At 43.1% G+C, this 23,513-nt stretch overlaps 1 protein-coding gene across 1 annotated transcript in view; it reads right to left on the minus strand.

The window, feature by feature from the left end:
• T265_11309 (hypothetical protein) overlaps positions 1 to 23,513 on the minus strand; it is a gene marked incomplete at both ends in the record, with an annotated part of 140,586 nt that overhangs the window by 56,563 nt on the left and 60,510 nt on the right. Inside the window, one exon of the mRNA XM_009177934.1 lies at positions 7,034 to 7,072. Within this exon, the coding sequence (XP_009176198.1) occupies positions 7,034 to 7,072 (39 nt within the window). The remainder of the gene's footprint in view (positions 1 to 7,033; positions 7,073 to 23,513) is intronic.

Here is a 23,513-nt window from a genome sequence, read left to right on the forward strand (position 1 = left end):
ATGGCGAACATACAAATGAATAAGTCTTGTTATTTCTTTCCTCCGTACCCGCCAAAAAGTCAGGATTCACTTAAAACAACCAGTAATTTAGTCGGATACTAATTCAACAGGGATGCCAGCATACTCCGAGTGGAACTAAGCAGTAGATGGTGGGTATAACCGGATTTACATAACTTCACTCCGTTCCTGTACACTTTTCACAGCCGTGCTGAACAACGGTAGATGAGTAACGACAGACTACGCCTTTGAGTTCTTCGACATCAAAGCTAGAAAAGCACAACTCTGATCTCTTGCCACACAACATCTACAGTGCCTGAACCAACGCACGGCCGACTCCAACGCTGACGACCGCACTGAAGTACACACTACAAATACAGGTGAATTTCATCTTAAACGCTAGAGCAGGCTCTATGATCGCGCCACACAACATCTACAGGGTCTGAACCAACTCATGGCCGATTCCAGTGCTGACGACCGCACTGAGGTACACATCACAAATAGAGGTGAATTTCGTCTTAAACGCTAGAGCAGGCTCTATGATCGATGAGCATCCTTCACGTTTATAAGCGTACTAGTTTTCCATCTGGAGTTGCCTAGCCATGGAGGAAGAGTTGTGGATGAGTTCAACAGAGCAGCATAAGTCGAAGAGAAAGTTAATGTAGTCACTACTCAGGTGGTGCTCATTTTTTGAAGCATGCTGCTCATGGAAGATGGCAAAGTTGACGATATGGTTCATGTTATGTTGCAAACAGCACCTTCTTTTCAACCTCTTATGGTGTTCTGTAAATTAGTCTCATGGTCCTAGTTGGATTGTATTCTGAGTGGGGGGAACATGCGCAAAATATAGTGTAACTAGATTTATCGAGGCATTACAGCCTCAATGGTTCTGCAAATTATCCGCAATAAAAGCTTAGAAGAACTGTCCTGGTGTAACGGTGATGCTACTGATTAGAAGCATGCGAGTAGTATGCCCTCCTGTAAATTTATGGGGTCACTTTGTAGCATTTGATTGCTTTCGAGTAACAGTCAATGAATGTCCAGAAAAGTTTAGAAAGACGCGTTCAAGGGGAAGATGGATATTCAGTTTTGTAAACAAGATGCATATTAGAGTTTCGCTCCCTTGTTCAATAGTCTGTACCTGTTCAGTTGGTGTTTCCCTAATAAACAACCCTGCAGCAAAGTCCTTCTTCCTTTCACTGGTAGACATTACTAGGGATCACTGCAGTCGGCTGTATTCTTTCTAGACATCTGCACCTGAGTGAAATGAACGATCCATCAGGAGCTTTCTCATTCCGTCAGGCGTGTTCAAAAATTCCCAGTTTCCAGCGGCTTCTTACACTGCTGCCTTTGAAAGTATGTGGGAGAAACTTGAGGATTTTGAGTAACAGATGCTGTAGACGACTGTCATGATCACCAGTTTGATGTTGGACGCGGCTCAGTCTGGCTGGAGCAGTGGGTTGTCCACGCCTGTGTCAAAAAGTAGACTGCAGTTGTTGGAAGCAAGAACAAGTCTGATGCGTAGCTAAGACCTACCAGTTGCACTCAGACAGAGTGAAGCACCCAGCATGCTTCAGTTACGCAGTTTAGGCTACCTGACGGAGTGGTACTCGCCCCTCAGTGATGAATACTCACTCGTGATCATCAAGGAAGTATGACAGCTTAACATCCACCCTTGCACAGCCAGGCCCAGTCTTACAGAAAAACCGAAAAGTGCTCTCCAGCCCTGTTTTGACAATATTCTTCAATCCTTAGTGGAAATAATGGATAGTCTAATTTTTCGCAGTCACTGTGTCGGCCTCACCGGGCAAAATGGACACTACTCTCAACAGTTTCACAGCATCAGTTGACTCCTCTTACAAACTAAAAAATTCTGCAACTTTCCACTGGTAAGTTGTGAGTAAATCGCCTAGACAGGGGGATGTTATGCGTTTCTCTGAAATGTAGTTGCTGAAAAGGTGTCAGATTTTCTTACCTGTGTTAATGTGCCACCTAAAAGTACACGCTAGCAGTATCGCGCTGCTAACTGACTTCCTGTAGCCGCAAAATGGTTTGTTCGACACATCTACACAGTTAGTCCATTCGAGTGTTGTTCATTACACAACAGCTTTACAGTGTCGACGAATTCATGAAAACTCGGTATCTCATCGCGAATACAAACAGTGCGCTGTTTAAAACACATATCAGTGGCCTATTCACCCAAGGAATGGGGTTCGACGCAGGATCGATCAGTAGTAATCATATAGTAATATCTGTAGGATTTGCAACCTTGGTGGTTTGAGGCATGCACGTGTAATGAAGTTAATTTTGTGAAGTTTACTTTATCCAGTCATTTAGATGATGTTGCAAGTGGTGTCACGCGCATGATGATGAGTAAATCTGCCGTCAGCGTTCCTTCTGTCTACTGTAGACATACGCTCCAATCATTTTTGTTAGCCTACTAATTTGTTGAATGACTTTTCCAAACACACACAAAGATTGTCGTTAATACGGGGGTATACCGTATGCGAGAAGCAAGGTAAGTTTTCAGCAGATACAGGTGTAACGGTAATAATACTGATGAGGGTAGGGCACGCGAGTAGTATGTGTTGTTCGTAGAATTTCGCTTTGCGTTTTCTGAAAAGGGGAGATCTGTTGCGGAATTCGTGGAGTCACTTCGTAACATTTGCTTGGATTTGACCGAGGAATGATTGGAGTCCATGAATCTCCAGGAAATTTCAAGAAGGCGAATTCGGGAGAAGATGGGTGTCCAGTTTTTGTAAATAAGATGCAAATTAGAGTTTTGCTTCCCTGTTCAATGGTCTGTAACCGGTCAGTTGACATTTGCTAATAAATAACTCCGCAGTGAAGGCCTTCTTCCTTTCAGTTGCTGCCGTGACCAGGATGAGGATGAAGATCCCGTGGCCGCAACCCTTTGAGGATGGGGTGTTCAAACCTTCCTGGAGGACTTTGAGGAGGTTGCGGAGGCTGCCGGGCTGAAGACCGACCGGGGTAAGTTGGCAGCACTGAAGACCTTTCTCAGGGGCCGGGCGAAGTCGGCCCTGGATGTTCCGGAAACACAGTCCTTTGGATAAGATGGATTTTTCTCGGAAAGAGGGATTAAATATACCTTCTCTGATACGTCGCTCCTGTAAGAGGGAGCCACTAATACTACTCTTTTCAAAAATGCACCAGCAACGTTATTAATAATACTCAAACATTTTGGGACCAACGTAGATTTCGTGTCATAGAGCGCACTGGAACCAAGGCCAGGTCGCATAAACGGAAGTGGCTGAATCTACGTTTCCTGAAGTCATTCAATGCGATTGGTTGGTCTCCGTTCAGTTGGCTGTTGTCTCTTTCCCGAGACCGGAAAATAGCCCAGAAATATACCACAAAGACAGGACAACCTGAAAATACTCATCAGGCAGCACGCTCACACAAGCTGCGCTTTTCTGATACATTTTCAAGCTGTGTATTGATTGGTACTGAAGTCCACGTCGTAACGGTTATCCATCATCATAAAATTTAAAAAAAAATAAGCTGCTGAATCAATTATTCCCCCGAGGGTAATTCATCAGTCTTGCGTCAATCTGATACATTTCTCCTCGTTGCATTTCCGGCATTCAGGATAGGTAGAGAGCACAACTGTGGAACAAAATCATACCGACATATGGTGACAAAGCTGTGTATTGATTGGTAGTGAAGTCCACGTCGTAACGGTTATCCATCATCATAAAATTAAAAAAAATAAAATAAGCTGCCAATTATTCCCCCGAGGGTAATTCATCAGTCTTGCGTCAATCTGATACATTTCTCCTCGTTGCATTTCCGGCATTCAGGATAGGTAGAGAGCACAACTGTGGAACAAAATCATACCGACATATGGTGACAGTTCGCCTACGATCGACCAATTCAACTAGACTAAAACATGAATTTAAAACGGGAAACGGTTAGACCATAAGTAAGAGGATAAGTAAAACATAAGGTTGAAAGAAACCCGGGGACTGCGCCTACCTGATGAGCCCCAAGAAGGGAGAAACCGGTCGTGGGTTGTCGATGGATTTTCAGCAACCTTACGAGTAGTACATTACAAATATACATGTATCGCAATATTTCAAATATCGTAGCGACTGAAACATGAGGCGGCCTGGTGCAGCACATTCAGTTGCCTGAGAACATCATAAACGAGAGATTCAGCTGGGTCCCAGGTGAGTCTCTCGAAAGAACCAAATTAGTTTGCAGATGAGTGTATATTGGCTAATTTGGTGCAATTTGGTTTCAAGTAGAACATAAAGTTGACGGAAACCCGGGGACGCCCCAAGAAGGGCGAAACCGGTCGTGGGCTGTCGAAGAGTTTTCAGCAACCTTGTGATTGGTTTCCTTCAGGAAAACGGTTGGGTTATGAAAGCGGTAAATAGCAGATAGTGGTGCATCTTCTCCCTGATCCGATGCATTGAGTACAGTCTTCCATATTCTACCGGAACGTAGTTCTGTTTCTGTTTCAGTTTGCTTTTCGCGCAGCTCCAGACAAGGTGAAAGAACCACTGACCAGCTATCTTGCATTCTTGATTCTGTTCCGGCGCTCGCAACATGTCAGTGAATGTTCTTGTTGTTATTGTGAGGAGATTTTGTAAGTTTTATTGGGGAAAGTGAAGTTACTCTACACTGAAATTTGAGGAGCACTGTATGGCAATTTCATCCTTATCAGTAGTACACATGCTGTGAATCTCCAGGAGATTTGAACTGGTGACCCCCTGATTTGTAGTCGGAGATTGAAACGCCTGTCTTCAAACGACTGATCACTGACAGTATGGAGAGCCACCCGACCTTTGGCCACGGAATTCATATTCTGAATAATTCCTTGATTGATGACTTCCAAAGTATAACGTTTAACCGTCCTCATTCTAAGCTACTTATCGTTTGTCGACAACCGAGAGGCTGTGAGTTCAAATTTTACTGGAAATTAGTGGCATGTGCACTATAAATGATTCGCAATACGAACAAACAAACTGTACAGTGCTCTTTGAATTTGCCTCCTGGATTGGTGTCGTTCATAGGATGAAAGCTACGCTGGTAAGTAAGTAGTAAAATTGCACGTTCGTTTCGAAATGGAAAACTTGACAAGAGCTATGACTAACCGCCAGTGGTAAGATCAACATTTTGGCATAATTTTCCCATACAGTATTCTTCTACAGCACCAGATTAGCGACTGTCGCTCCTTTTTCTGTTGCTGAGTTTAGGCTCAGTGTTGTAAACATGAGTATTTGAAAATGGTTGACTTTTTGAAAATTCGATCTTCATTTTCCTAGATCACGTGGCCGACCAAAAATCCATATAAGCCTAATTCATGCAATAATGCATCAGTTACTAAAAATCACCCTCATGGTTTCAGTGGTCAAATGTTTGCCGCCTCCAAACCACAGATTGCCGGAACCCTAGTGTAAACAGAACGGCCCTTCTCCGCGAAGTCGTTCATTAACAAATACCAACCAACCATCGGACAGGAAAGTAAACGTCTGTTGTGCATGCAGTTTCCAAACACAACATTCTTACGCGTTTTCTCGAAATTTCATGGATATTCGTTGACTGCCATGCAAGTGTAAACGAACGATGAAAGGCAGTTCCACAAGTTCCGTAACAAACCCCACCTTCCATTGGACGCAAGCCGGTTACGAGAGAATCACATACTACTCGCATGTCTTCTCAATAGTATCCGCCGTTACACACCTTTCCCATTCAAAGGTCGCATGAATGCCACCGATTTCCATTTACCTCCTTTGGATCGGCCCAAGCAGCTGTGGTCTATCCGGCAGCTCTTCGGGCGTATCATTCCGCTTGCGAAGCCGAGTACTGGTCACTCTTTTCAATCCTCAGCCGTTCTGGATTGTATAGACGTTTCCCCGATGGTTGATAGCGATGAATGGACCTTGCCACCAAATGCACAGCTTCCGCGACCCCAGGCCATTCTTTCCGGAATTCTGAGAATCCTTCCACTTGACCCTCGCGCCATTGGGGAGTGGTCGTGCCTTTCCCCTTGTCGTTTTCTGTCCACTCCTTTCTTGAAAGGTGGTCAAGTTTTCTTGAGCAGTCCTCCATTCGTCTCTCAGCTCCTCTGAAGACAAACCTGTTGCTGGCCACAACCCAATTTTCTGATCAACTGGAAGGCGCGGCCTTCGACCGTAAATCAGTATGAAGGGGGATGTGCCTGTGTTTGGCTGTATGATATGCTAACAACACCATCGGCAGGTTCACTTCCCAGTCACCTTATTTGGCAACCAGCAACTCCTTGATCGTTCAGTTATTGTGTTTGGTTAGGCCGTTTGCTTGTGTGTTAGGGTGCTTTCTTTAGCCATCTGATGCCCGGCTTCTGCAAGCAACTCATAAGCTCTTTGCTATCAAACCCATGTCCCTGATATGTTAGGATCATTTTCGCACCCCGTGGTTGGCCACGATGTGATGGATTACCATTCTACTGATTGTCGTCCCCCGTTGCTTTCGTACGACAGGTATGTCAAACTCCGCTGCAAGAGGCATGGTCCATCTTCCGAGGACTCTTTCTAGCTGCATCCAGGGCTGACTTCTCCCAGCCTCTGTGGAGGGTTTTTAGTGCCGCCAACTTACCACAGTCTGCTTCCAATCCAGCTGTCTCTGCAGCATCCACGAAATCCTTCGGTAAGGTCTCCCCATCCTCTGGCCACTGGATCTTCATCCGTATCCTGGTCAAGGCACAAAAATTAAAGCAGCGAAACCCTTTGCAGGTTGATTTCCCAAGCCGGCACCGTAAACAAAGTTACACCGGCTGGCTCCACTACTCAGTTGATGTGTATTTACCATTTACGTCTTTGATAATCTTCTGAAATTTAGTAACCCCATCGGGTTGATTAGAAATGCTAGTCGTGATTTTTACGGCTAACTTTACATAATCAGTCAAGATTTCCTGGTTTGTGGGAAGTTATGAGGTGTTAGTAATCCACAATTGAACCCTGAGTGACTTTATAAGATTTTACTAGTAAACCGTTTACTGATTCAGTAGAAAAGGCATGCAGAGACTTACAATCTGGTTGAGTTGATCTGGCCGAAGCGGTTCCGAAATCTGAAGTGCAAGAGGAAAATGAGAAGAGGGTTAGGATCGAGCAAACACAGTCCTCTTTAAAAATGACGTAAGCTGAGTGTAAGATAGTGCGGAAAATCGAACAGTTTATTAAAGCCTGATAAGGGCAAGAGAAATGCAATAGTTGTAGGATTGCCTTTCTTTTCGTGTAAACTTTGAAAAGCCATGAGTCTGAGCAGTACTTTATGGTGTTTTTTGTCATGGCATTCCAGTACTGATCATCTTTAATGATTGCGCAGCATCTGTAGCACTTCATCGACCAATGGGACGCAGAGCAATTTTCTGCAAGCAACCAAGATCAGTTTCTTCAAGTAAAGCTCCTCTGCCGTAGCAGTCGACAGGCAATGTAAAAATTCCTTGCTTCCATTGAAAATCATCAGTACCCTTCATGAGGCGGTCCACAAATTCGTACCCGTCACATTCCCTGCATTGGTTGGAGACTCCGAGCAAGTGTCTAAGGATAAACGCAACTCACAATTTGCACCACTATGAGATTATGGTCGACCTGCTAATGAATATAAAACGATTGCTCTGCAAAGGTACAACAACGAACTGCCTGAAAGAATCCTCTGAACTTCACCACAGAACCCCTGAGATTCTCGCTGAGCAGTTTCCAGCAAATTGATGAACGTGGGGACTGAGTAAGATTCTCAGTGCGTGAGTTCACGCATACAGACCTGCATAAGTACCATCACAAAACCAAAAATTATGGAGGCATGGGAATGAATCTACGAAGGACAATTATATAGTGAATATAGCCATTGTAATGACCAGCATTCGTTAAGCATTTCACTTTTTCAAGGTCATTTGAGGCAGTTGAGCACTCGACCTAGCCGCGATCAAACTACTCATCGGGAATTATTATTTTTCAGGAAAGTAAATAATTGTAATTATAATTGTAATTATAATACCAGTCGGAGAGGATCTTCATTAGAAACAAACCAGCCCTTTCTTCACTTCAACCTTGTGCTGAAGAGAGTTAGTCCTTCAAGTCAAGCCACTCCACGCTGTTTCACCTTCATTCAGAATCATCATAAATCCTGATCAGCTACTCATGCCTGAACAGTTAAGTGGTTTCGAAACTGCTCACTACTGATGATTCCCAATAAGAACGGAGCAGTTTTACAGTGCTTGTCGGCTCTTCAGCATAGATGCCCTCACTTACTGGACAAAACCTCCATTATTGATTACGATATCATGCAACGGAGGAAATCAGGGCTGTGATATTTATCAATGTTTAGATCAGCCTAATTATTGGGTCTAATTATTGGGCCGTGACACTTTTTTACGGTGCACACATACGTTCGGGGATTCCGGTCAATAAATGTGTGCTAATGATCCACGCAGAGGCCATCGATCAACCCATTCAGATCACTCTAATTTTGTCGATTAATTATAATGCCATAATATTCCGGATTCTTGTAACCCAGTATAGATCCCCAAATTAGCCGTAGTGTCCAAAGCGTTTGGAAGCATCTCCGCACCAGACTCTCTCGGTTAGTTTTCAAACAAAACGCCTCTTGAGACTGAACGAGTGATCCGAAAAACAGACCATCAGGTGAACAAAGAGAAGTGGATTCAGGTGCGTTGGTCTGTGTTCGGAGTGCGTGGGCACGCGTAACAACACATTTTGACCGATAGACGATCAGTTAAATTGACATTTGATCCCATGCCCCCCACCAACATGGTACTTAGCGACCAGTTAGAGTGGCCCTTTTCCCGGATGATATGTTTCACATCACTGTTTTGATTTTCCGGTCTTACAGAATCTACAGAATCAGCTCTGTATCGACCACTTATCTACTATTGTGAAATTTTATCTGAGGGAACTGACGGTGATTAGATGTCACAAACATGGATACATTTGATGTATCGATGGGTATGAGGGAAACAGCATGAATCTTCGAACCAAGGTGAATATTTTTCCGGCCTATCTAGTCCACCTGGTGAATCTCAAAGAATCAGCTGCATCTCACGAAACTTCAGAGAGTCTCGAACCAGGGACCGCCTGGTTACCTCCTGGTTTGACCTTTTGGACCGTTCGGGCACGAGTGGCTGACAAGCGGTGTGATCAGCTGGTACCTAGACAGCATATGGTAACTCTCGCCCTTCAATCATGGGGTCTACGTAGTCACCTACTGCCCGGCCCCTCGTGCAGTACCGTAATCCTACGTAGTCACTGCCCGGCCCCTCGTGCAGTACCGTAATCTCCGTTAAAATTGCCAAGACTCTCTACACATGTGACGACCTTTAGGTAGCTCATGGGAAAAATAAAATTCACGCGAGGAGTGAAGGTGCCATCTTAGAAATCGATATTCGGAAGGTAAGTTAACACATGGGACCAAGCAATATGTGCCGCCTAGCCAAAGGAACAGTAGCGCTATGTCGGGTCTGTCACGCTGCTGGTCAGTTTCCCCCTTTGAACACTACTCATCCTGTGGTTCATTCCCAGCAGTATTCAGTATACAAAATTGTACCAGGGATTTAGATATCTAAGATTGTATACTCAGGGGTTCATAAGCTGGAATGAAAAAGTGCTATTACTTAGGATTAACTCTGTGTTCCTTTCCACCCTCTCTGCACAATTAAGACTGTATTGAATGTTTTTAAGTCCGTTTAACGGCACTTTCACCGAAAATCCACGTTTTTTTCAAAATAGTTTGTCCCTTAGTTGGCGAGTTTACTCATTGCTGCATAATTTTTGGTTTTGTGATGGTACACATGCAGGTCTGTGTGCGCGAAATCGTACGTTGAGAATCTGTAGCCACCCAGTCACTCATATACTTGACTGTCCAGCTCACAGTCGCTCACTGGATCACGAGACTTGTCTTTTTTATACTCAAACCACGTCACATTAAGCTGTCTCATCGGATGTCGATTGGCTGCACCGCCTAGTGAGCGGTGCAGGTCCAAGCCCACGGACAGTGATGGAACACGTGTAGCAGTCGTACTGCAGAGAAAAATACGTTCCCGCCGTCCGGATTTCCGCCAAGGGACTCTCGCATACAATAATTTCCTTTTTGACTTGCTCGCATTTCGCATTGTATTTATTTTTATATGGGTTGCAACCCTCCAGTGTCAACCATACTGAGAACTTTTATTAGTACATACACCAGATTTGTATTATGGCTATCACCATCTGTACACTAATAAATCTAACTCAGTCCCCAGGGTACCGTTTATTCGGGTTTCCCCGTCCACGTTCGTCAAGTTGCTGCTCAGCGAGTAACCCGGGAGTTCTGTGGTGAAGACCGGCATTGAATTCTTGCGGTTAATCACTGTACCTTTGTGGAGCAGTCGTTTCATATTCATTTGCACGCCGCCCCTATTCACATACTGATGCACATTGTGAGTTGTGCCTATCGGTAAACACCTGCGATCGAAATATCTTTGCGCACATTTTATACCCTAAGTTTAACTCACTTTGTGATCCGATAAATTGATACTTCATTGCTCACATTTGAAAAAATGTAGAAATACCTACTGTGTCCAAAATGACTAAGGAACAGGCTGTTCATTAAACTACCACACCAAACTTTTGACAAACTGATAGTTTAGTTTACATCCAAAGTGGAAACTACAAGCTTACAGACCAGAGCTAAATTATTAAGGGGTATGCATGCATAAATGGGATAAAGCTGTGCACACAATTAACGAGTGAGGCAAATCAATGCTTTAAAACTGTTAAGACACAAGTCACCAATACACACACAGAACAAAAGTGAGCAGTGTGGGGGAACGTTGGACCTGCTCTTCTCTATATTCACGCAACTGAGAGGTTACCATGATTTTGAAGCGAAGACTAGACGGGCGGTTTTGCTCCTAGCCTTCGAAGAGTTTGGATGGCTGTTAGGAATGTTAACGACGAACGTGGATAAGGAACAACCGGATACTGGGAGAGTTGTAACCAAAACTGTATACTCCTCATCGGAGAGCGTATTGAGGGCATTCCGCCCCACTACAAATCGTTCCAAAGCAGATTGACAGACAACGATACGTTGTTTCAACGAAAAAGCTCGAAAAAATTGGAGTACACTTGATCAGCTCACCAATGACCTGAACGCGGTTCCCATGAAATCTTTCTATGCACAGTAAAAATTCAACAAATTGAGCGAGTGTATGGGAATGCGGTAACTGCCTACTTGTGACAACATACGGTTTTTAGGTTGCTGTTGAAAGACCTCTTGCCTATCCGAAACAAGCGCCATATTAATCTGACCAATCAGGTGGTTCAAGAAGCATAAGTGAGTAAGCAAGTAGACCATAAGGTTGACGGAAACTCGGCGACTGCGCCTACCTGATGAGCCCGAAGTGGAAGGGCGAAATCGGTCGTGGGCTGTCGAAGAGTTTTCGGCAACCTTGTGAGTAGTCTCCTTTATGAAAATACACTGCGATATCTTGAATATCGTGCTAACTGAATCATGAGGCGGCCTGTGTGCAGCACATTCAGCTGGAGGCACCGAATAAAGCTTTGCACAGAGAATGTGGCACACATAAAAAGCCGCAAGGGCCATACCTCATGGTTATTCAACAAACGGGGTTTAGCTCCAGTGACTTTAGTTCATGAATTCCGTTCATTCAGCATGGTACACTTTTACCCAAAGGCAAAAACTATACGCTGGAGTTATTGTTGAGTTTTATTGCCTTTCAGGAAACGAAATAAAACTAAATGGAAGCATTTTAGACAGCTTTCCAATCCTTTGGAAGGAAGATACATTTGAAAGCTTATTGAAAAAAAAACTTGGAAAAACGATTCACTCTGGGTCATAGCCAACTTTTCAACAAATGGGAGTACGACTTGGTGAATGAGTCATTATTTACGAGTGATTTAGTGTGATGTTTGCGGAAGAGATAAAAGAATAATTAACTCTGTGTGTTTCGTACACAAATGACGATAAACCAATGAACTAGTTTTATTGATAATCTCGATGCTTTGTAGATAAAAATTCGCGCGTTCTGTCCTCATAACAATAGACTGGGCGAGTATATTTTTTACCCGCCTTTTTAGCTATCTTTTTGAGAGGTACTTTTAGCTGCGTACTGTTCCGTTGTGCTCAACTTTCAGTAATTGGCGGACCAAGCAGCGATCTGTTTATGCAAAATACTTCAAAGGTTCACCTGGGGGGTTTTATGAGCATTCGTCGCTGTACAAATCTTTATACGGTACTCACTGAATTGACGAAAAAACGTAGAAGCGTATTGACCTGTCGACAAGCTTTTGTGCGTGTCATTGCAATAGAGGCTCCAACTTGTTCAGTCGGGGTAAAACACCTAGCTGAGACATACACGGTATATGACGGGATGCCGTCCGTGGAGTTCGGAGCAGTAATCAGTGTCGGATATGACACAATGCCGTCGCTGCCTCTGTACCATTTCCAACCACTACATAGGAGAGACTCATGAGGCTTGGGTTTGAGGATTGTAGCAAGTGCTGCTGTCAGCATGATAGCCCATTGTCAATTTCACGTCTGCAAATGTAAGCACAAAAGTACGTAGTCGCTCGTTTGACCTCTGTTTAGAGTTCCAACCGTTTTGCCCGAGACAACAACAACAAACAACCTAATGCAGGTAGGCTGGCCCGTTTGAAGGCATGTGGTCCCTGGTTGTCCTAGTAAGGGTCACAGTCACTCATGCGCTTATGGTACACGTTTTTCACTATGTGAGAGAGTGGAAATCAATTTTCCTGGTCTGCTGGCTGTCAATATCAAAAGCAGGTTACGTGTGCTGGTGCACACAACTGGATAGATCCTAATCTACTTCAAAATACATGGATGGCCAGCCATGTTGCACACACACCGCTGCCTTGGGAATGAAGTTTGAATAAGCCAATCGCAGGGCTTGATGGGTAACAAGTCTCCAAGTTTGGAAAACTTCACTTCCAGAATGCTTCACCAGTAAAATCACAATATTCATGCTGGGCAATTCAACCAGCTGCTATTATCTGAAGGTCGCTCACAGCATTTATGTCATGTCCCTGTTATCCTAGGTCCAGTGGCTTCAAGTCCAATATCGCCGGACCAACCACGACCAATCTCTTTGTTATTAATTCTTATTCGATTCTTTCCTAAACGCCGGAACCGTCGGTTGTAACTGTATTTTCTCCAGTTTGTACGGCTGAATCGATATGACTGTTTGGAAGCTACCTAACTGTTATACGCTCCGCGTTTTTACTATTCAGCCTCTATCCTCGGTTTGACGTTTGCTAACGTTTCAAAAGCCCATGATTGTGTTTCGCATGATGCAACATTCAGCTTTGTAGAGACGGTTGAAGCACTGTCATCACTTAGTTCTGTGCCTTGCACAGTCCTCTAGGAATTCTGTAGCAGTTTTCCCCATTTGGAGTTTCACTGCCGAGTGAGATGCCGAGTTGAGATCCTTCTCAAAATGATTTATTAAGGTAAGGTATGAAATTTCTGAATTGTCGGTGGTGCTGCGGGTGCGGTTTGTGAAAGCCAATTATTTTGCCTCTTTATTCGACGGTTTGCGTTTTCCGAACCGGTGTTTCCTCGGATATTTATCAACGGCTTCCAGCTTTGGTGAAGACAGCTGAGGACGGGACTTCGGAACGCTCAGCTTGGTCGTGGTATGCAGACGATGAAAACTGCAGCCAAGTTTAGTGCACTTTCTGGACTCATGTGAAATAACACATGATGCTCCATGTGTCCGTCACAAGCGCTTTGCAATGCAACTCGAAAAGCGTCTTGCTTTTTTGAGATACGTCTTCAAAGAGCTGAGAGCACTGTCTCCCACGCCTCACATCAGGTCTGACATAACCACAGTTTGCGATCACGCAGTAATGGCAATAGACCCAAGCGTAACCTTGGTTTGACGCGCAATCTTTACGTGAAATGAAAAAAAGCACAAATGTCGTGCTGACGAAGGTTTCTTTGCTATCATCTCAGCCCTATATGCCATCGTTTTGCAGGTTAATCTTTGACGCTCATGAATTGATGATCGTTTCATGTCAAGGGATCAGCTTTCCTCAGTGTGCAAATCCATATTCGGATTTCACAGTCAGTAGTTTGTGTTCGCCCACCACTTTGGACTCTTTCCATACTTACGACGTGTTTATGCCCGGCTCATGTGTGTTCTCTCTTTCCGATGACCTTCACACCTGTCGCTTTATGTTGGATACCCTATTTGAGTCTTAACTATGCTGCCGCTTACCATGACTAAAGGAACATTAAAAAAACTGATTGTCATTCCTTCAGCTGCTGGAAAGATTATCTTTAGATCTCTTGAGATTGTTTCACTTCATTGAAAAACTGGCACTTTCAGTCATTTACCCGGAGACTTTCACACCATTTTTGTATCCAATTCATCCCTTCGTGTCTGTTTTCTGCATTTCTATGTTGCAGTCACTCCCTTTACTGATTATTTGGAAATATATAGCAAGTAGCAATATAGACAGTCGCGTTTCATCAATATCGATCGAGCTGAATGGGAGAATTCCGTTCCCTGAGGGACATAATAGAGACGTGATGGTTATTCTACTAGAAGATTAGATTGGAAGTGAGTCTGCACAAAACCAGCTTGTATATAATTGGACAAATTTTTGTTCAGTATCAAGTCGTGCATACACTTTTGGTTCCAATTCAATTAACATTTGTCTTTTTTCAGGCAAAACTTCACTACAGCGGAATAAACCCTTCCACGAAACTTCACTACAGCGGAATAAACCCTTCCAGTTTTTCGTTTGTGGTCAATCAGTTGTTAGAGAATTTGCCTTAGACTGCATTCGGAGGTGAACACCGTTTCGATTTTTCTACTCAGATGTAAATCAATATCTGTTAAGACCACACCACAGCAACAGTGACTTCTCAATGAGGTATACTATCCTCTCGAGGAGTTAATTTACTCAGAAATACGTGGAAAACTCTGAACATCTTGGATAGATTCGCAACTGTTGCAACTATTTATATCTCTACTCGGGTTGGGTCAGAGCTTTTCTAGTATTATGCATCACGAAATTTCAGGTTGACTTATGCTAACTTTGATTACTCATAAGTAAGCTTGGTACACACACTCATCGATTTACGCCGAATATTCTGTGAGTTTCTTTGCTGGTTTATCTCTGATGCCCCGATCATCAAGTGGTTTGCCTACATCAGGGATAGGTTTGTTTATCAGAGTCGACACCATCCAATTTATTTTTTGTCTTCCCGAGCCTTAGTTGGATTGGCCTCAATCAGTGGTCACGGTTGTCAGATAATGAGGTCTTAACCGTGCTCGAAGGAGGCTGGAGCTGGTGGCCAACTTGGATGTAGGCCACTCCGGTTAGATTAAGCTTTGTTTACAGGTGTGATTTCTTCATATCGGAAGGGTATTGGCCAATGTGTTGCCTATTTGTTCGGTTAGTTAACAGGTAAATTCTCAGCAGTTTACAACGCAGTTGTATCAAATGGTAGAAAACACATGCAAAAGAGTTTCATTTTGGCTCGAGACTAAAACGAATATTCGAAACTACAACAGATCCGGTTCGGTTAATCATTAATATGAGCGTAACTCGCAAATAAGCTCGATTAAGCTCTCAGATAGACACAAGATTCATGAAAATATGAGGACTACGCCCACTGGATCGGCCTCAAAAAGGACAAATTTGTAGCGAGCTGTCAAACAGCTTTCAGTAGCCGCATGAGTAGCGTTTTGTGCCGAAAAACCTGATATGGTGATTCAATTTGCATAGGAATATTGTCATCTGGAAGGCTCGTTTCGTTGTTTGACGACGGAAGAAGAAGACAGAAGAGCACATACCTCCAGCGTTGCACTGCCTCAAAAAGAGCGCCTTGCAAGGGTAAAACCGGCAGTGGAATGCAGTTTTCATCAACCTTATGAATAGTGTGTTACGTCCAGGCCGGGTCACAATGTGGATTTTAGAATCCGTGGAGAATTTCGGCCGCCTCCCATTAAGGCCGTTTCATCTTTGGATTTTACTTCAGTCTTTATTAGTCAACTGGTATAAAAACTGACAGTTGTATACTGAAACTTATTTGTTCAACAAGCCTGTCGAGTTAAAACTGTAGAGAAAGTGGGAATGTGTGTGGTGCAAGGGTAGCAGAAAAAAGACTGAACTAATGGATTCGATCATATTCGAAGGATATACACAACAAACCCATAGGCTGTAGTTGTATAGTCTTCTGTTGTAAAATATTGGCGTTTTAGTATTTTTGGGCCTTTTAGAAGATAATGTCCTTCAGAATGCAGAACAGTGTGAAAAACCGAGCTTTTTTGATCTCTCGTCCTCTAATGCTACACCAACATCCTCAAAAGTATCTCAGTTACGCAGCAGACGGGACCTCTTCAACTTAACCTGCTTTTACATAGAACTTAGACGGAAAGAGCGGCTCAATTCAGTCTTAAATATGTGATAAAGTAAATCAGAAAGTAATCTAAAAGCCGAAAGACGCATACAAAGGTACCACACAGCTTAGGATGAACTTGTTTGGTTGGCCTTCCAGTTTTATTCCTGGCAGTTTGCCTGCACTAATAAGTATATACCCGCCCCACTGTGTCCGTCTAGAGGCGCCCACATCCTGGAAAAATAACAGAAGTAACATCTCCAAAGGCAAAGCAATCCAAGAGAGTATATCTTGCGACTACTGCGCATAAAAAATAGGCAGTTAGGTATGCAATGATTTGTCAACTGCAGTTTCTTTACCGGTGTGTCTGCAAAGAAGAACTCAAAGGCAGTATTCAGCCTTCATTCAATCGCTCAAAAGCTTGTTCCTTAAGCAGATCCGCCTGCAAATAGACCTCTAAATTCCATAAGCATCCAATAAGCACTCAAGATGCCATCACAAGGTGAAAAACTGGCTGGTTGAATTGACAGATGGATACGTCACTTCACTATCAAACAAACTCTCAAGGGCATTGGCCCGGAAACCGCGGCTACGACTCTCACATTGTTGCCTGTACTCAAGGAACCAAATCGGAGCCAAAGGTATAATTTTTGTTTCAAATATTTAAAATCAGGCTGCCAGTGGGATTTCAGTAACAATGCTTGACTGACACCACCATGTTTGTAAAATCAGGGGAAAGCCAGCATTTTGCAGCAACGTCATCGATGCTACCACCCCCCAGGAAGAGGCTCCATTATCACACTTTAGCTAGCATACAATAGGAGAGGTCTAATGTAATATCTACATTTAGCCATCGTTGAACTATTGCATTTTCAGATAAACTCAGTACCGAACTTTCAGGTATCAGTTTTCAATGTTTACAGGCTGTACCACGTGACCATCACACAAACTTTGGCCAGTAGCAATTTATTTGGTCCCCAAGTAGTTATGGAATTTTTGCGGAACTTGTCGCCCAAGCATTCGTGAAACACTACCGGAAAGAGAATACCGGTTTAGTTGGACTTCTGTCCACTTCCGCGAATTGCTGCAGGCTCGAATAGATTCCACTGTGAAGTTGACAACGATGCTTCATTTCTGAGTTGCTTGCCTGGGTTACTGGATCTGTCACAATACAATCTGTCCAAAGTGTGAGTAGCTTTCACCACATTGAACAATCACCTGTGTGGCGATATAGACATTTCACTGCGATATACACTTTTCTGTTTAGAACTATTTCAAGCCTAAACTAATAGTAAAAGTTTTGAAAGTTTTCCGCTTGTTTTGGCGTAGATCGTTGTTGCAGGTGCAATAATAAAGAAACACAAACCTCATAATCTATTTGGTACATCGAATCCTGAAGATCCTGAAGACCTCTGAGGTGGAGTAGTTTGGGGAAAGTGTTCCGGAATAAGCCACGCTAGGGTGTGTTTTCACATATTGGATTTCCCGGGGGGGGGGGGCTGCGGGGGGGGGGGGGAACTTTCCTTAGGGTGTAGAGTTCTCAGTGCAGTGACCCTGAAGTGACTGGCTGCCGTACATAGTCATTTTAGTTTTCCTTTGAGTTCGTCAGGCAAGAAGCTAGCCATGTGAACCATGTCAAATGATAAGCTGTTCAGTATCCTGTTGAAACACGAGTTATTCACACTACATATGAATGGTATTCCTCCAGCTCCCAGCAGGAACCGTGTACTTTTGAAATCCCTTACAGATTTGTCGCTCCCAAGAATTTTGCCAAGTTGAACGGCTATTGGGGTTGCGAACAAAATCCAAAGCTTAATAAAACTGTGCTCAGTTTAGAAATGAGCAATACTGTCGCTGAACGGGAGTTAGCAAACTTTTGTATGCAAAATATTTGTTTGATATGGTTTTGTGTGCGTGCGTTAGGCGCTCGTTCAGTGAGGCCTAAATTTTGAAGTGCCACAAACATGCAAATGGATGTTCATAGTGAACACAAAATATGACACAGTGTCCAGGAAACACTTTAAGGTTTGTTGAACTAGGATGGGGAATATATGGAAACGTAGTAAACTGCTTACGCCACAACGCGTCCTAACCGTTTTGTGAAACTGACGAGGCCAAAAAGATCGACAGTGAGATAGAATTTATTTCGCCATATGTCACCACAACAAGAAGACAGGTGGAAGGTAGGGTACTTCCGAACAAATTTTAAGTGCATATGATATGATCAGACACCTTTGAAAGGACACCATCACACGTTATCCAGTCTAGCCCATTTCTAGTGCTACACAACGTTTTTTGTCCACTCAGTTATTCGGTCTTCTTTCGAAAAATCGAATTTAACAAAACCGGCTGCCTGGATGCGAAAATGTCGCGTGCTTGTCTTTATTGATTTCTTGGACTCAAACCCCTTAATTAAGTCAGTAGCCCCACTCCTGTGTCAGCCAAACAAATTCAGTGGTCATTTAATGTCACGGTTAAGTGCGTTTGATGAACTGAAATTGGAAAAAAGAAATAAAATTCATCCCATCCTCAGTTTTGATGTATTTCAGCCCAACAAAGCCGAAATAGGGTAGGAAAAGAGTAACCAAAAAAGCTGTTTTGTGTTTCTCCTCAGATTAAACCAGTTATACTATAGTTCATGAGTTTGTCTTCGCTTAGGTGACTATGCTGTACAATCGGTGTTTGTCTTAGATAACTACGCAGCCCGCTCCCAAGTTTTGTGCAAAAAAACATAGTGACTAATTTTGCCGAGTCAACGAGCTAATCAGTAATTGAATTATTGGTCGATCTGTCATTCGCTAGGTGCAGACAAGAACAGATACAGTAAGGTTGTTCGAAATTCCCCTGAGCGGGAGGTCCATTCGACTTACGTTTAGTTGACCAAAATATTTCAACCGCTTCATCAAAAGTATGGCCATCCAGCACAGCAAAAATGATAAAAATGTGTCCCACCAAAACGAATCGCTCACATTGTCATGAGGAAAGGGATAAACTGGACACGGCTGTTAGTCTGTCGGTCATCTATTCAGTCAGTTTTCGATTAAGTTTAAGACATCCGTAGTATAGTCAGCAAAAACCGTAAAAATACCTTGTGAAGTTTACTCCACTGGCTGATTGAAAAAGATAGTTTGCGAGCAACATTTTTGGATCACGCAGCTGAGTAAAAAGTAACCACATCAATTCGCTTCCGTAACGGACAGTAGAATTCTTGTAATATAATAAGGTAATGTAGCGTCCTAACAAGTCTTCTGGTGCGAGTAGTATGTTTTCTCGTAAATCCGCTTCATGTCTCTTGAAAAGTGAAATCTATTGAGGAATTTGTGGGGTCACTTTGTAGCATTTGCTTGCATTTGAGTAACAGTCAATGAATATCCAGGAAAGCTCAAGAAGACGCGTTCACGGAGAAGATGGATATTAAGTGTTGTAAACAAGATGCATATGAGAGTTTTGCTTTTCTGTCCAATAGTCTATACTGTTCACTTGGCATTTTTTAACAAACAACTCCGCAGCAAAGGCCTTCTTCCTTTCAGTTGCTGCCGTGACCAGGATGAGGATGACCAACAACCCTTTGGGGATATAGATGTTCGGACCTTCCTGGAGGACTGAGGTTGCTGGACTGGATATCGACGGGGTTAATTTGGTGACGCTAAAGACCCTCCTCAGGGGTTGGACAAAGGCGGCTATGGATGTGGCCACAAGAGGCCCTCGAAAAGTAGTTTTTCTTGGAAGTGTGATTCTTTTGCAAAGACTTGCGGTGTCCAAGTCGAGTGACGTGTTTGCACGATGCGTAGGACCTAGCCTTTGAGAGGACATCAGATGATTATTGGACAAAGGCAGCTTTGGATGTGGCCACAAGAGGCCCTCGAAAATGGAAGTAGTTTTTCTTGGGAATGGGATTCTTTTGCAAAGATTTGCGGTGTCCGAGTCGAGTGACGTGTGTGCACGATGCGTAGGGCCTAGCCTTTGAGAGGACATCAGATGATTATCCCGGTTGTGAGTGCGACTGGATTTGAACTGTTCTCACTCTGCGCGCAGTTTCGAGGCCTATTTAATTCTCACATCGTACCACATCACATGTAAACCAAGATTCGGTTCAGATTGTATAGCTCAGCAATTATCTCAGGTCATGTTAGTACTTCTTACTCACAATATTCCAGTAATGTGCGTTTTCTTAGCATCATAAAGAAGTTTTCGACAATCGTTTTCCCACCGAAATGTGGAAAACTACTTATGCTCGGTTTATTCCGGCATATGATATGAAACTCACGGAAGGATGTACTCAATGTCTATCTTAAGCACATAAAAAGGGTTGTGTTGTTCTCATTTTTATCTCCTGTTTTAGATTTGCATTTTAAAATCATCGCAATATCTTTGACGTTTGTTTTTTTATAGTGCTTTATATTACCCCATGGTTGGATGAAGGTGGTAACCCGTCGTTAGCGCTATAGATTGTTAGGCCACTCTGCTCAGAGCACTTAACATTTCGGTGTTTGTCGTCCTTTGACACACAGTCATCCTCTTCTGTTTTATCACGCTCGTGTGCTCCACGGAAAAGCCTTGCTAGGTTTTCCTTCTATCAACCAAACTACTGACTATTTACTTTCTTATCGCTACCGATGACTTTGCTTTGACTGGAGATACAAGTTTTCTGAATTTTAACTGATGGAACTTCAGCTAACTGTATTATGCTTATTTTCATAAGGGAAACTACTCACAAGGTTGCTGAAAAACTCTTCGACAGCCACCAACCGATTCCGCCCCCCTTGGGGCTCTTCGGGTAGGCACAGTCCCCGACTATGTGTCAACCTTATGTTCTACTTGAATCCGAATCGAACTGCTTTCGATAAATACACTCATTTGCAAATCAATTTGGTGTTCACGGAAGACTCAACTGAATCTCTCGTGTGTGATGCTCCTCAACTGAATGTCCTGCACAAAGGCCGCCTCATGTTTCACTTGAACGATATTCGAGATATCGCTGTATATTTGCATGAAAAAATCTACTCACAAATTTGCTGTAACCTCGTTGATCACTTGTGTTTCCTCAAAATTGCATTCTCCTTTCACCCTTCCTTTGCTAGTCTTCTAAAGTTTGTCAAACATTTCTTCAAATGCAGAAACTACTCAGTAATCTGTTTAGCGATGCTAGCGATGATTTAGTCTCTCCACCCCCAACGTTTTGGTTAATTCTTTTGGACCAATCAAATTCACTTTCAAAGGATTTGCTTGCTTTGGCCCGCGCACAGAATTTTTTTAAGGAGCGTGATTCCCAGAGATCAACCAGAATCAAGGGAAAGTCAACCCTTTTCATGAATCACATATTAAACTCAAGTCCCCTAAACTAGATCTTTTGTAAGCGAATAGTAAAACATGGTAGTGGTGGGGTGTTGTTGCCATAGTATGCTTACTGGCCTTCGCTGTGGAGTTACTCATCAGAAAATGCCAGCTGAACAATTATAGACTACTGGACAAGGGATCAAAACTCTCGTATGCATTTTGTTCACAAAACTGAATATCCACCTTCTCATTGAACGCGCCTTCCCAGACTTTCCTCGATATTCATCGACCGTCACTCAAATGCAAGCAAATGCTACAAAGTGACTCCATAAATTCCGTAACAGATCACACTTTTCAAGAGACGCGAAGCGGATTTACGAGAAAACATGCTACTCGCATACCTTCCCGTCAGGAGTACACTAGTAGTGATATTTCTAGCAAAGTCCGATATACTTGCTGAAGCGAACAAAAATCGCATAAATTCATTCACACTAGGGGCACAGATGAGACCTGTTATCGGTTTACACTTAAGCACAGGGATATTCAATCCAGCTACATTCACCTGAAGAACCCTCACCGATATGTGGTCAACATCATTACAGTTTTATTTCTAAACATAGTTGTTATCGTGATCCAAATCACTCTGTAGTATACAACACTCTTTTCTCTTGATTTCTCCTTTTTTCAAGATCCTACTTGCAAACATCATATCCTATCGAGTATAGTTTATCGTCTCAATCTCCTTGGTGTCCAGTAGCGCGGTAAGGCCTTTTTTACGCTTTGCCATTACGTTTCGCTTTCAGACTCAACTTGTTCGGTTTCAGAATCCATGGGTTGCAAAGGATCATTTTTTGGACAAGTAAAGGGACACACCTGTAAGCAAGATGCCTCCCAGATGATGGGACCATCCTACAAAGCGTTTTTGATCCAGTGCAATGAGAATTTATTAAGGTGATAAAAAGGCTTCATCAATATATTTAGCATTTTTGGATGTGCTTCCTTTGTCGAAAACCAACAGCCACATTGCGTTTTGATCCTGCGGATAACTTAACCAGCCTGCACGTTTAGCCAAAAGTCTGCTTCGGCTAAAACGGTTGAGCAGTCAAGGGCTGTAAGTAAACAAATGGTCACCGTAGTCTTAGGAAACACCAATAATCTTTAACTTCAACTGATTTATAGGGAGTTGTAAGGGAAAATTGTTGATTCTGCTCCTCCGATCTTATTGTGTACGGCCTAATTCCTCGTTTTGATCGTGTACCGTCGTTCTTGTTTTGACCTGAACATAAACCACTCTTTGACCTTGTCTTGTTTAAATCAACAACTGGGTCATCTTGCCTTGAGTCGGAACCCTGTCTGAAATTGACAGTTCGTAAAACGGTGTGCAGAAGCCGGCGTAATCCAACGAACTGGACATGAAATTGTTGATGAACCTACATTCTGACAGTTCGACTTTTGGGGTTTTCCGTGTAACTCAACGTGGCCAAACCAAGTGCCGGAAACAATCGAATACAAAATGGGCAGGAAACTTTTGCTTTCCAAATTATGAATAATTGTTATGGATTCTTCATGGTGCTAGCAAATTAGTCTTTTGGGTCAGGATAGATACATCTCGAAATAACAAACCATATGTGGGTTTTCGTTAACCTTTCAACCCACAATACCTGCTAGCAAGTAATGAGATAAATGCGGTGAACGTCATCGTTTGTTTTTTATTGTTACCCAGTGTCACGCGAGTGAAATGACCTTCAAGTTACATAAATCTGACATCTGCTGAACCACATAACGTGCAAAGCAAGCCAATATCCTTCAATTGTGCAACGTAGCACAACTCGTCAGCAGTTCGTCAA

The sequence above is a fragment of the Opisthorchis viverrini genome, assembly GCF_000715545.1.
Source record: "Opisthorchis viverrini unplaced genomic scaffold opera_v5_474, whole genome shotgun sequence".
Classification (NCBI taxonomy): Eukaryota; Metazoa; Platyhelminthes; class Trematoda; order Opisthorchiida; family Opisthorchiidae; genus Opisthorchis; species Opisthorchis viverrini.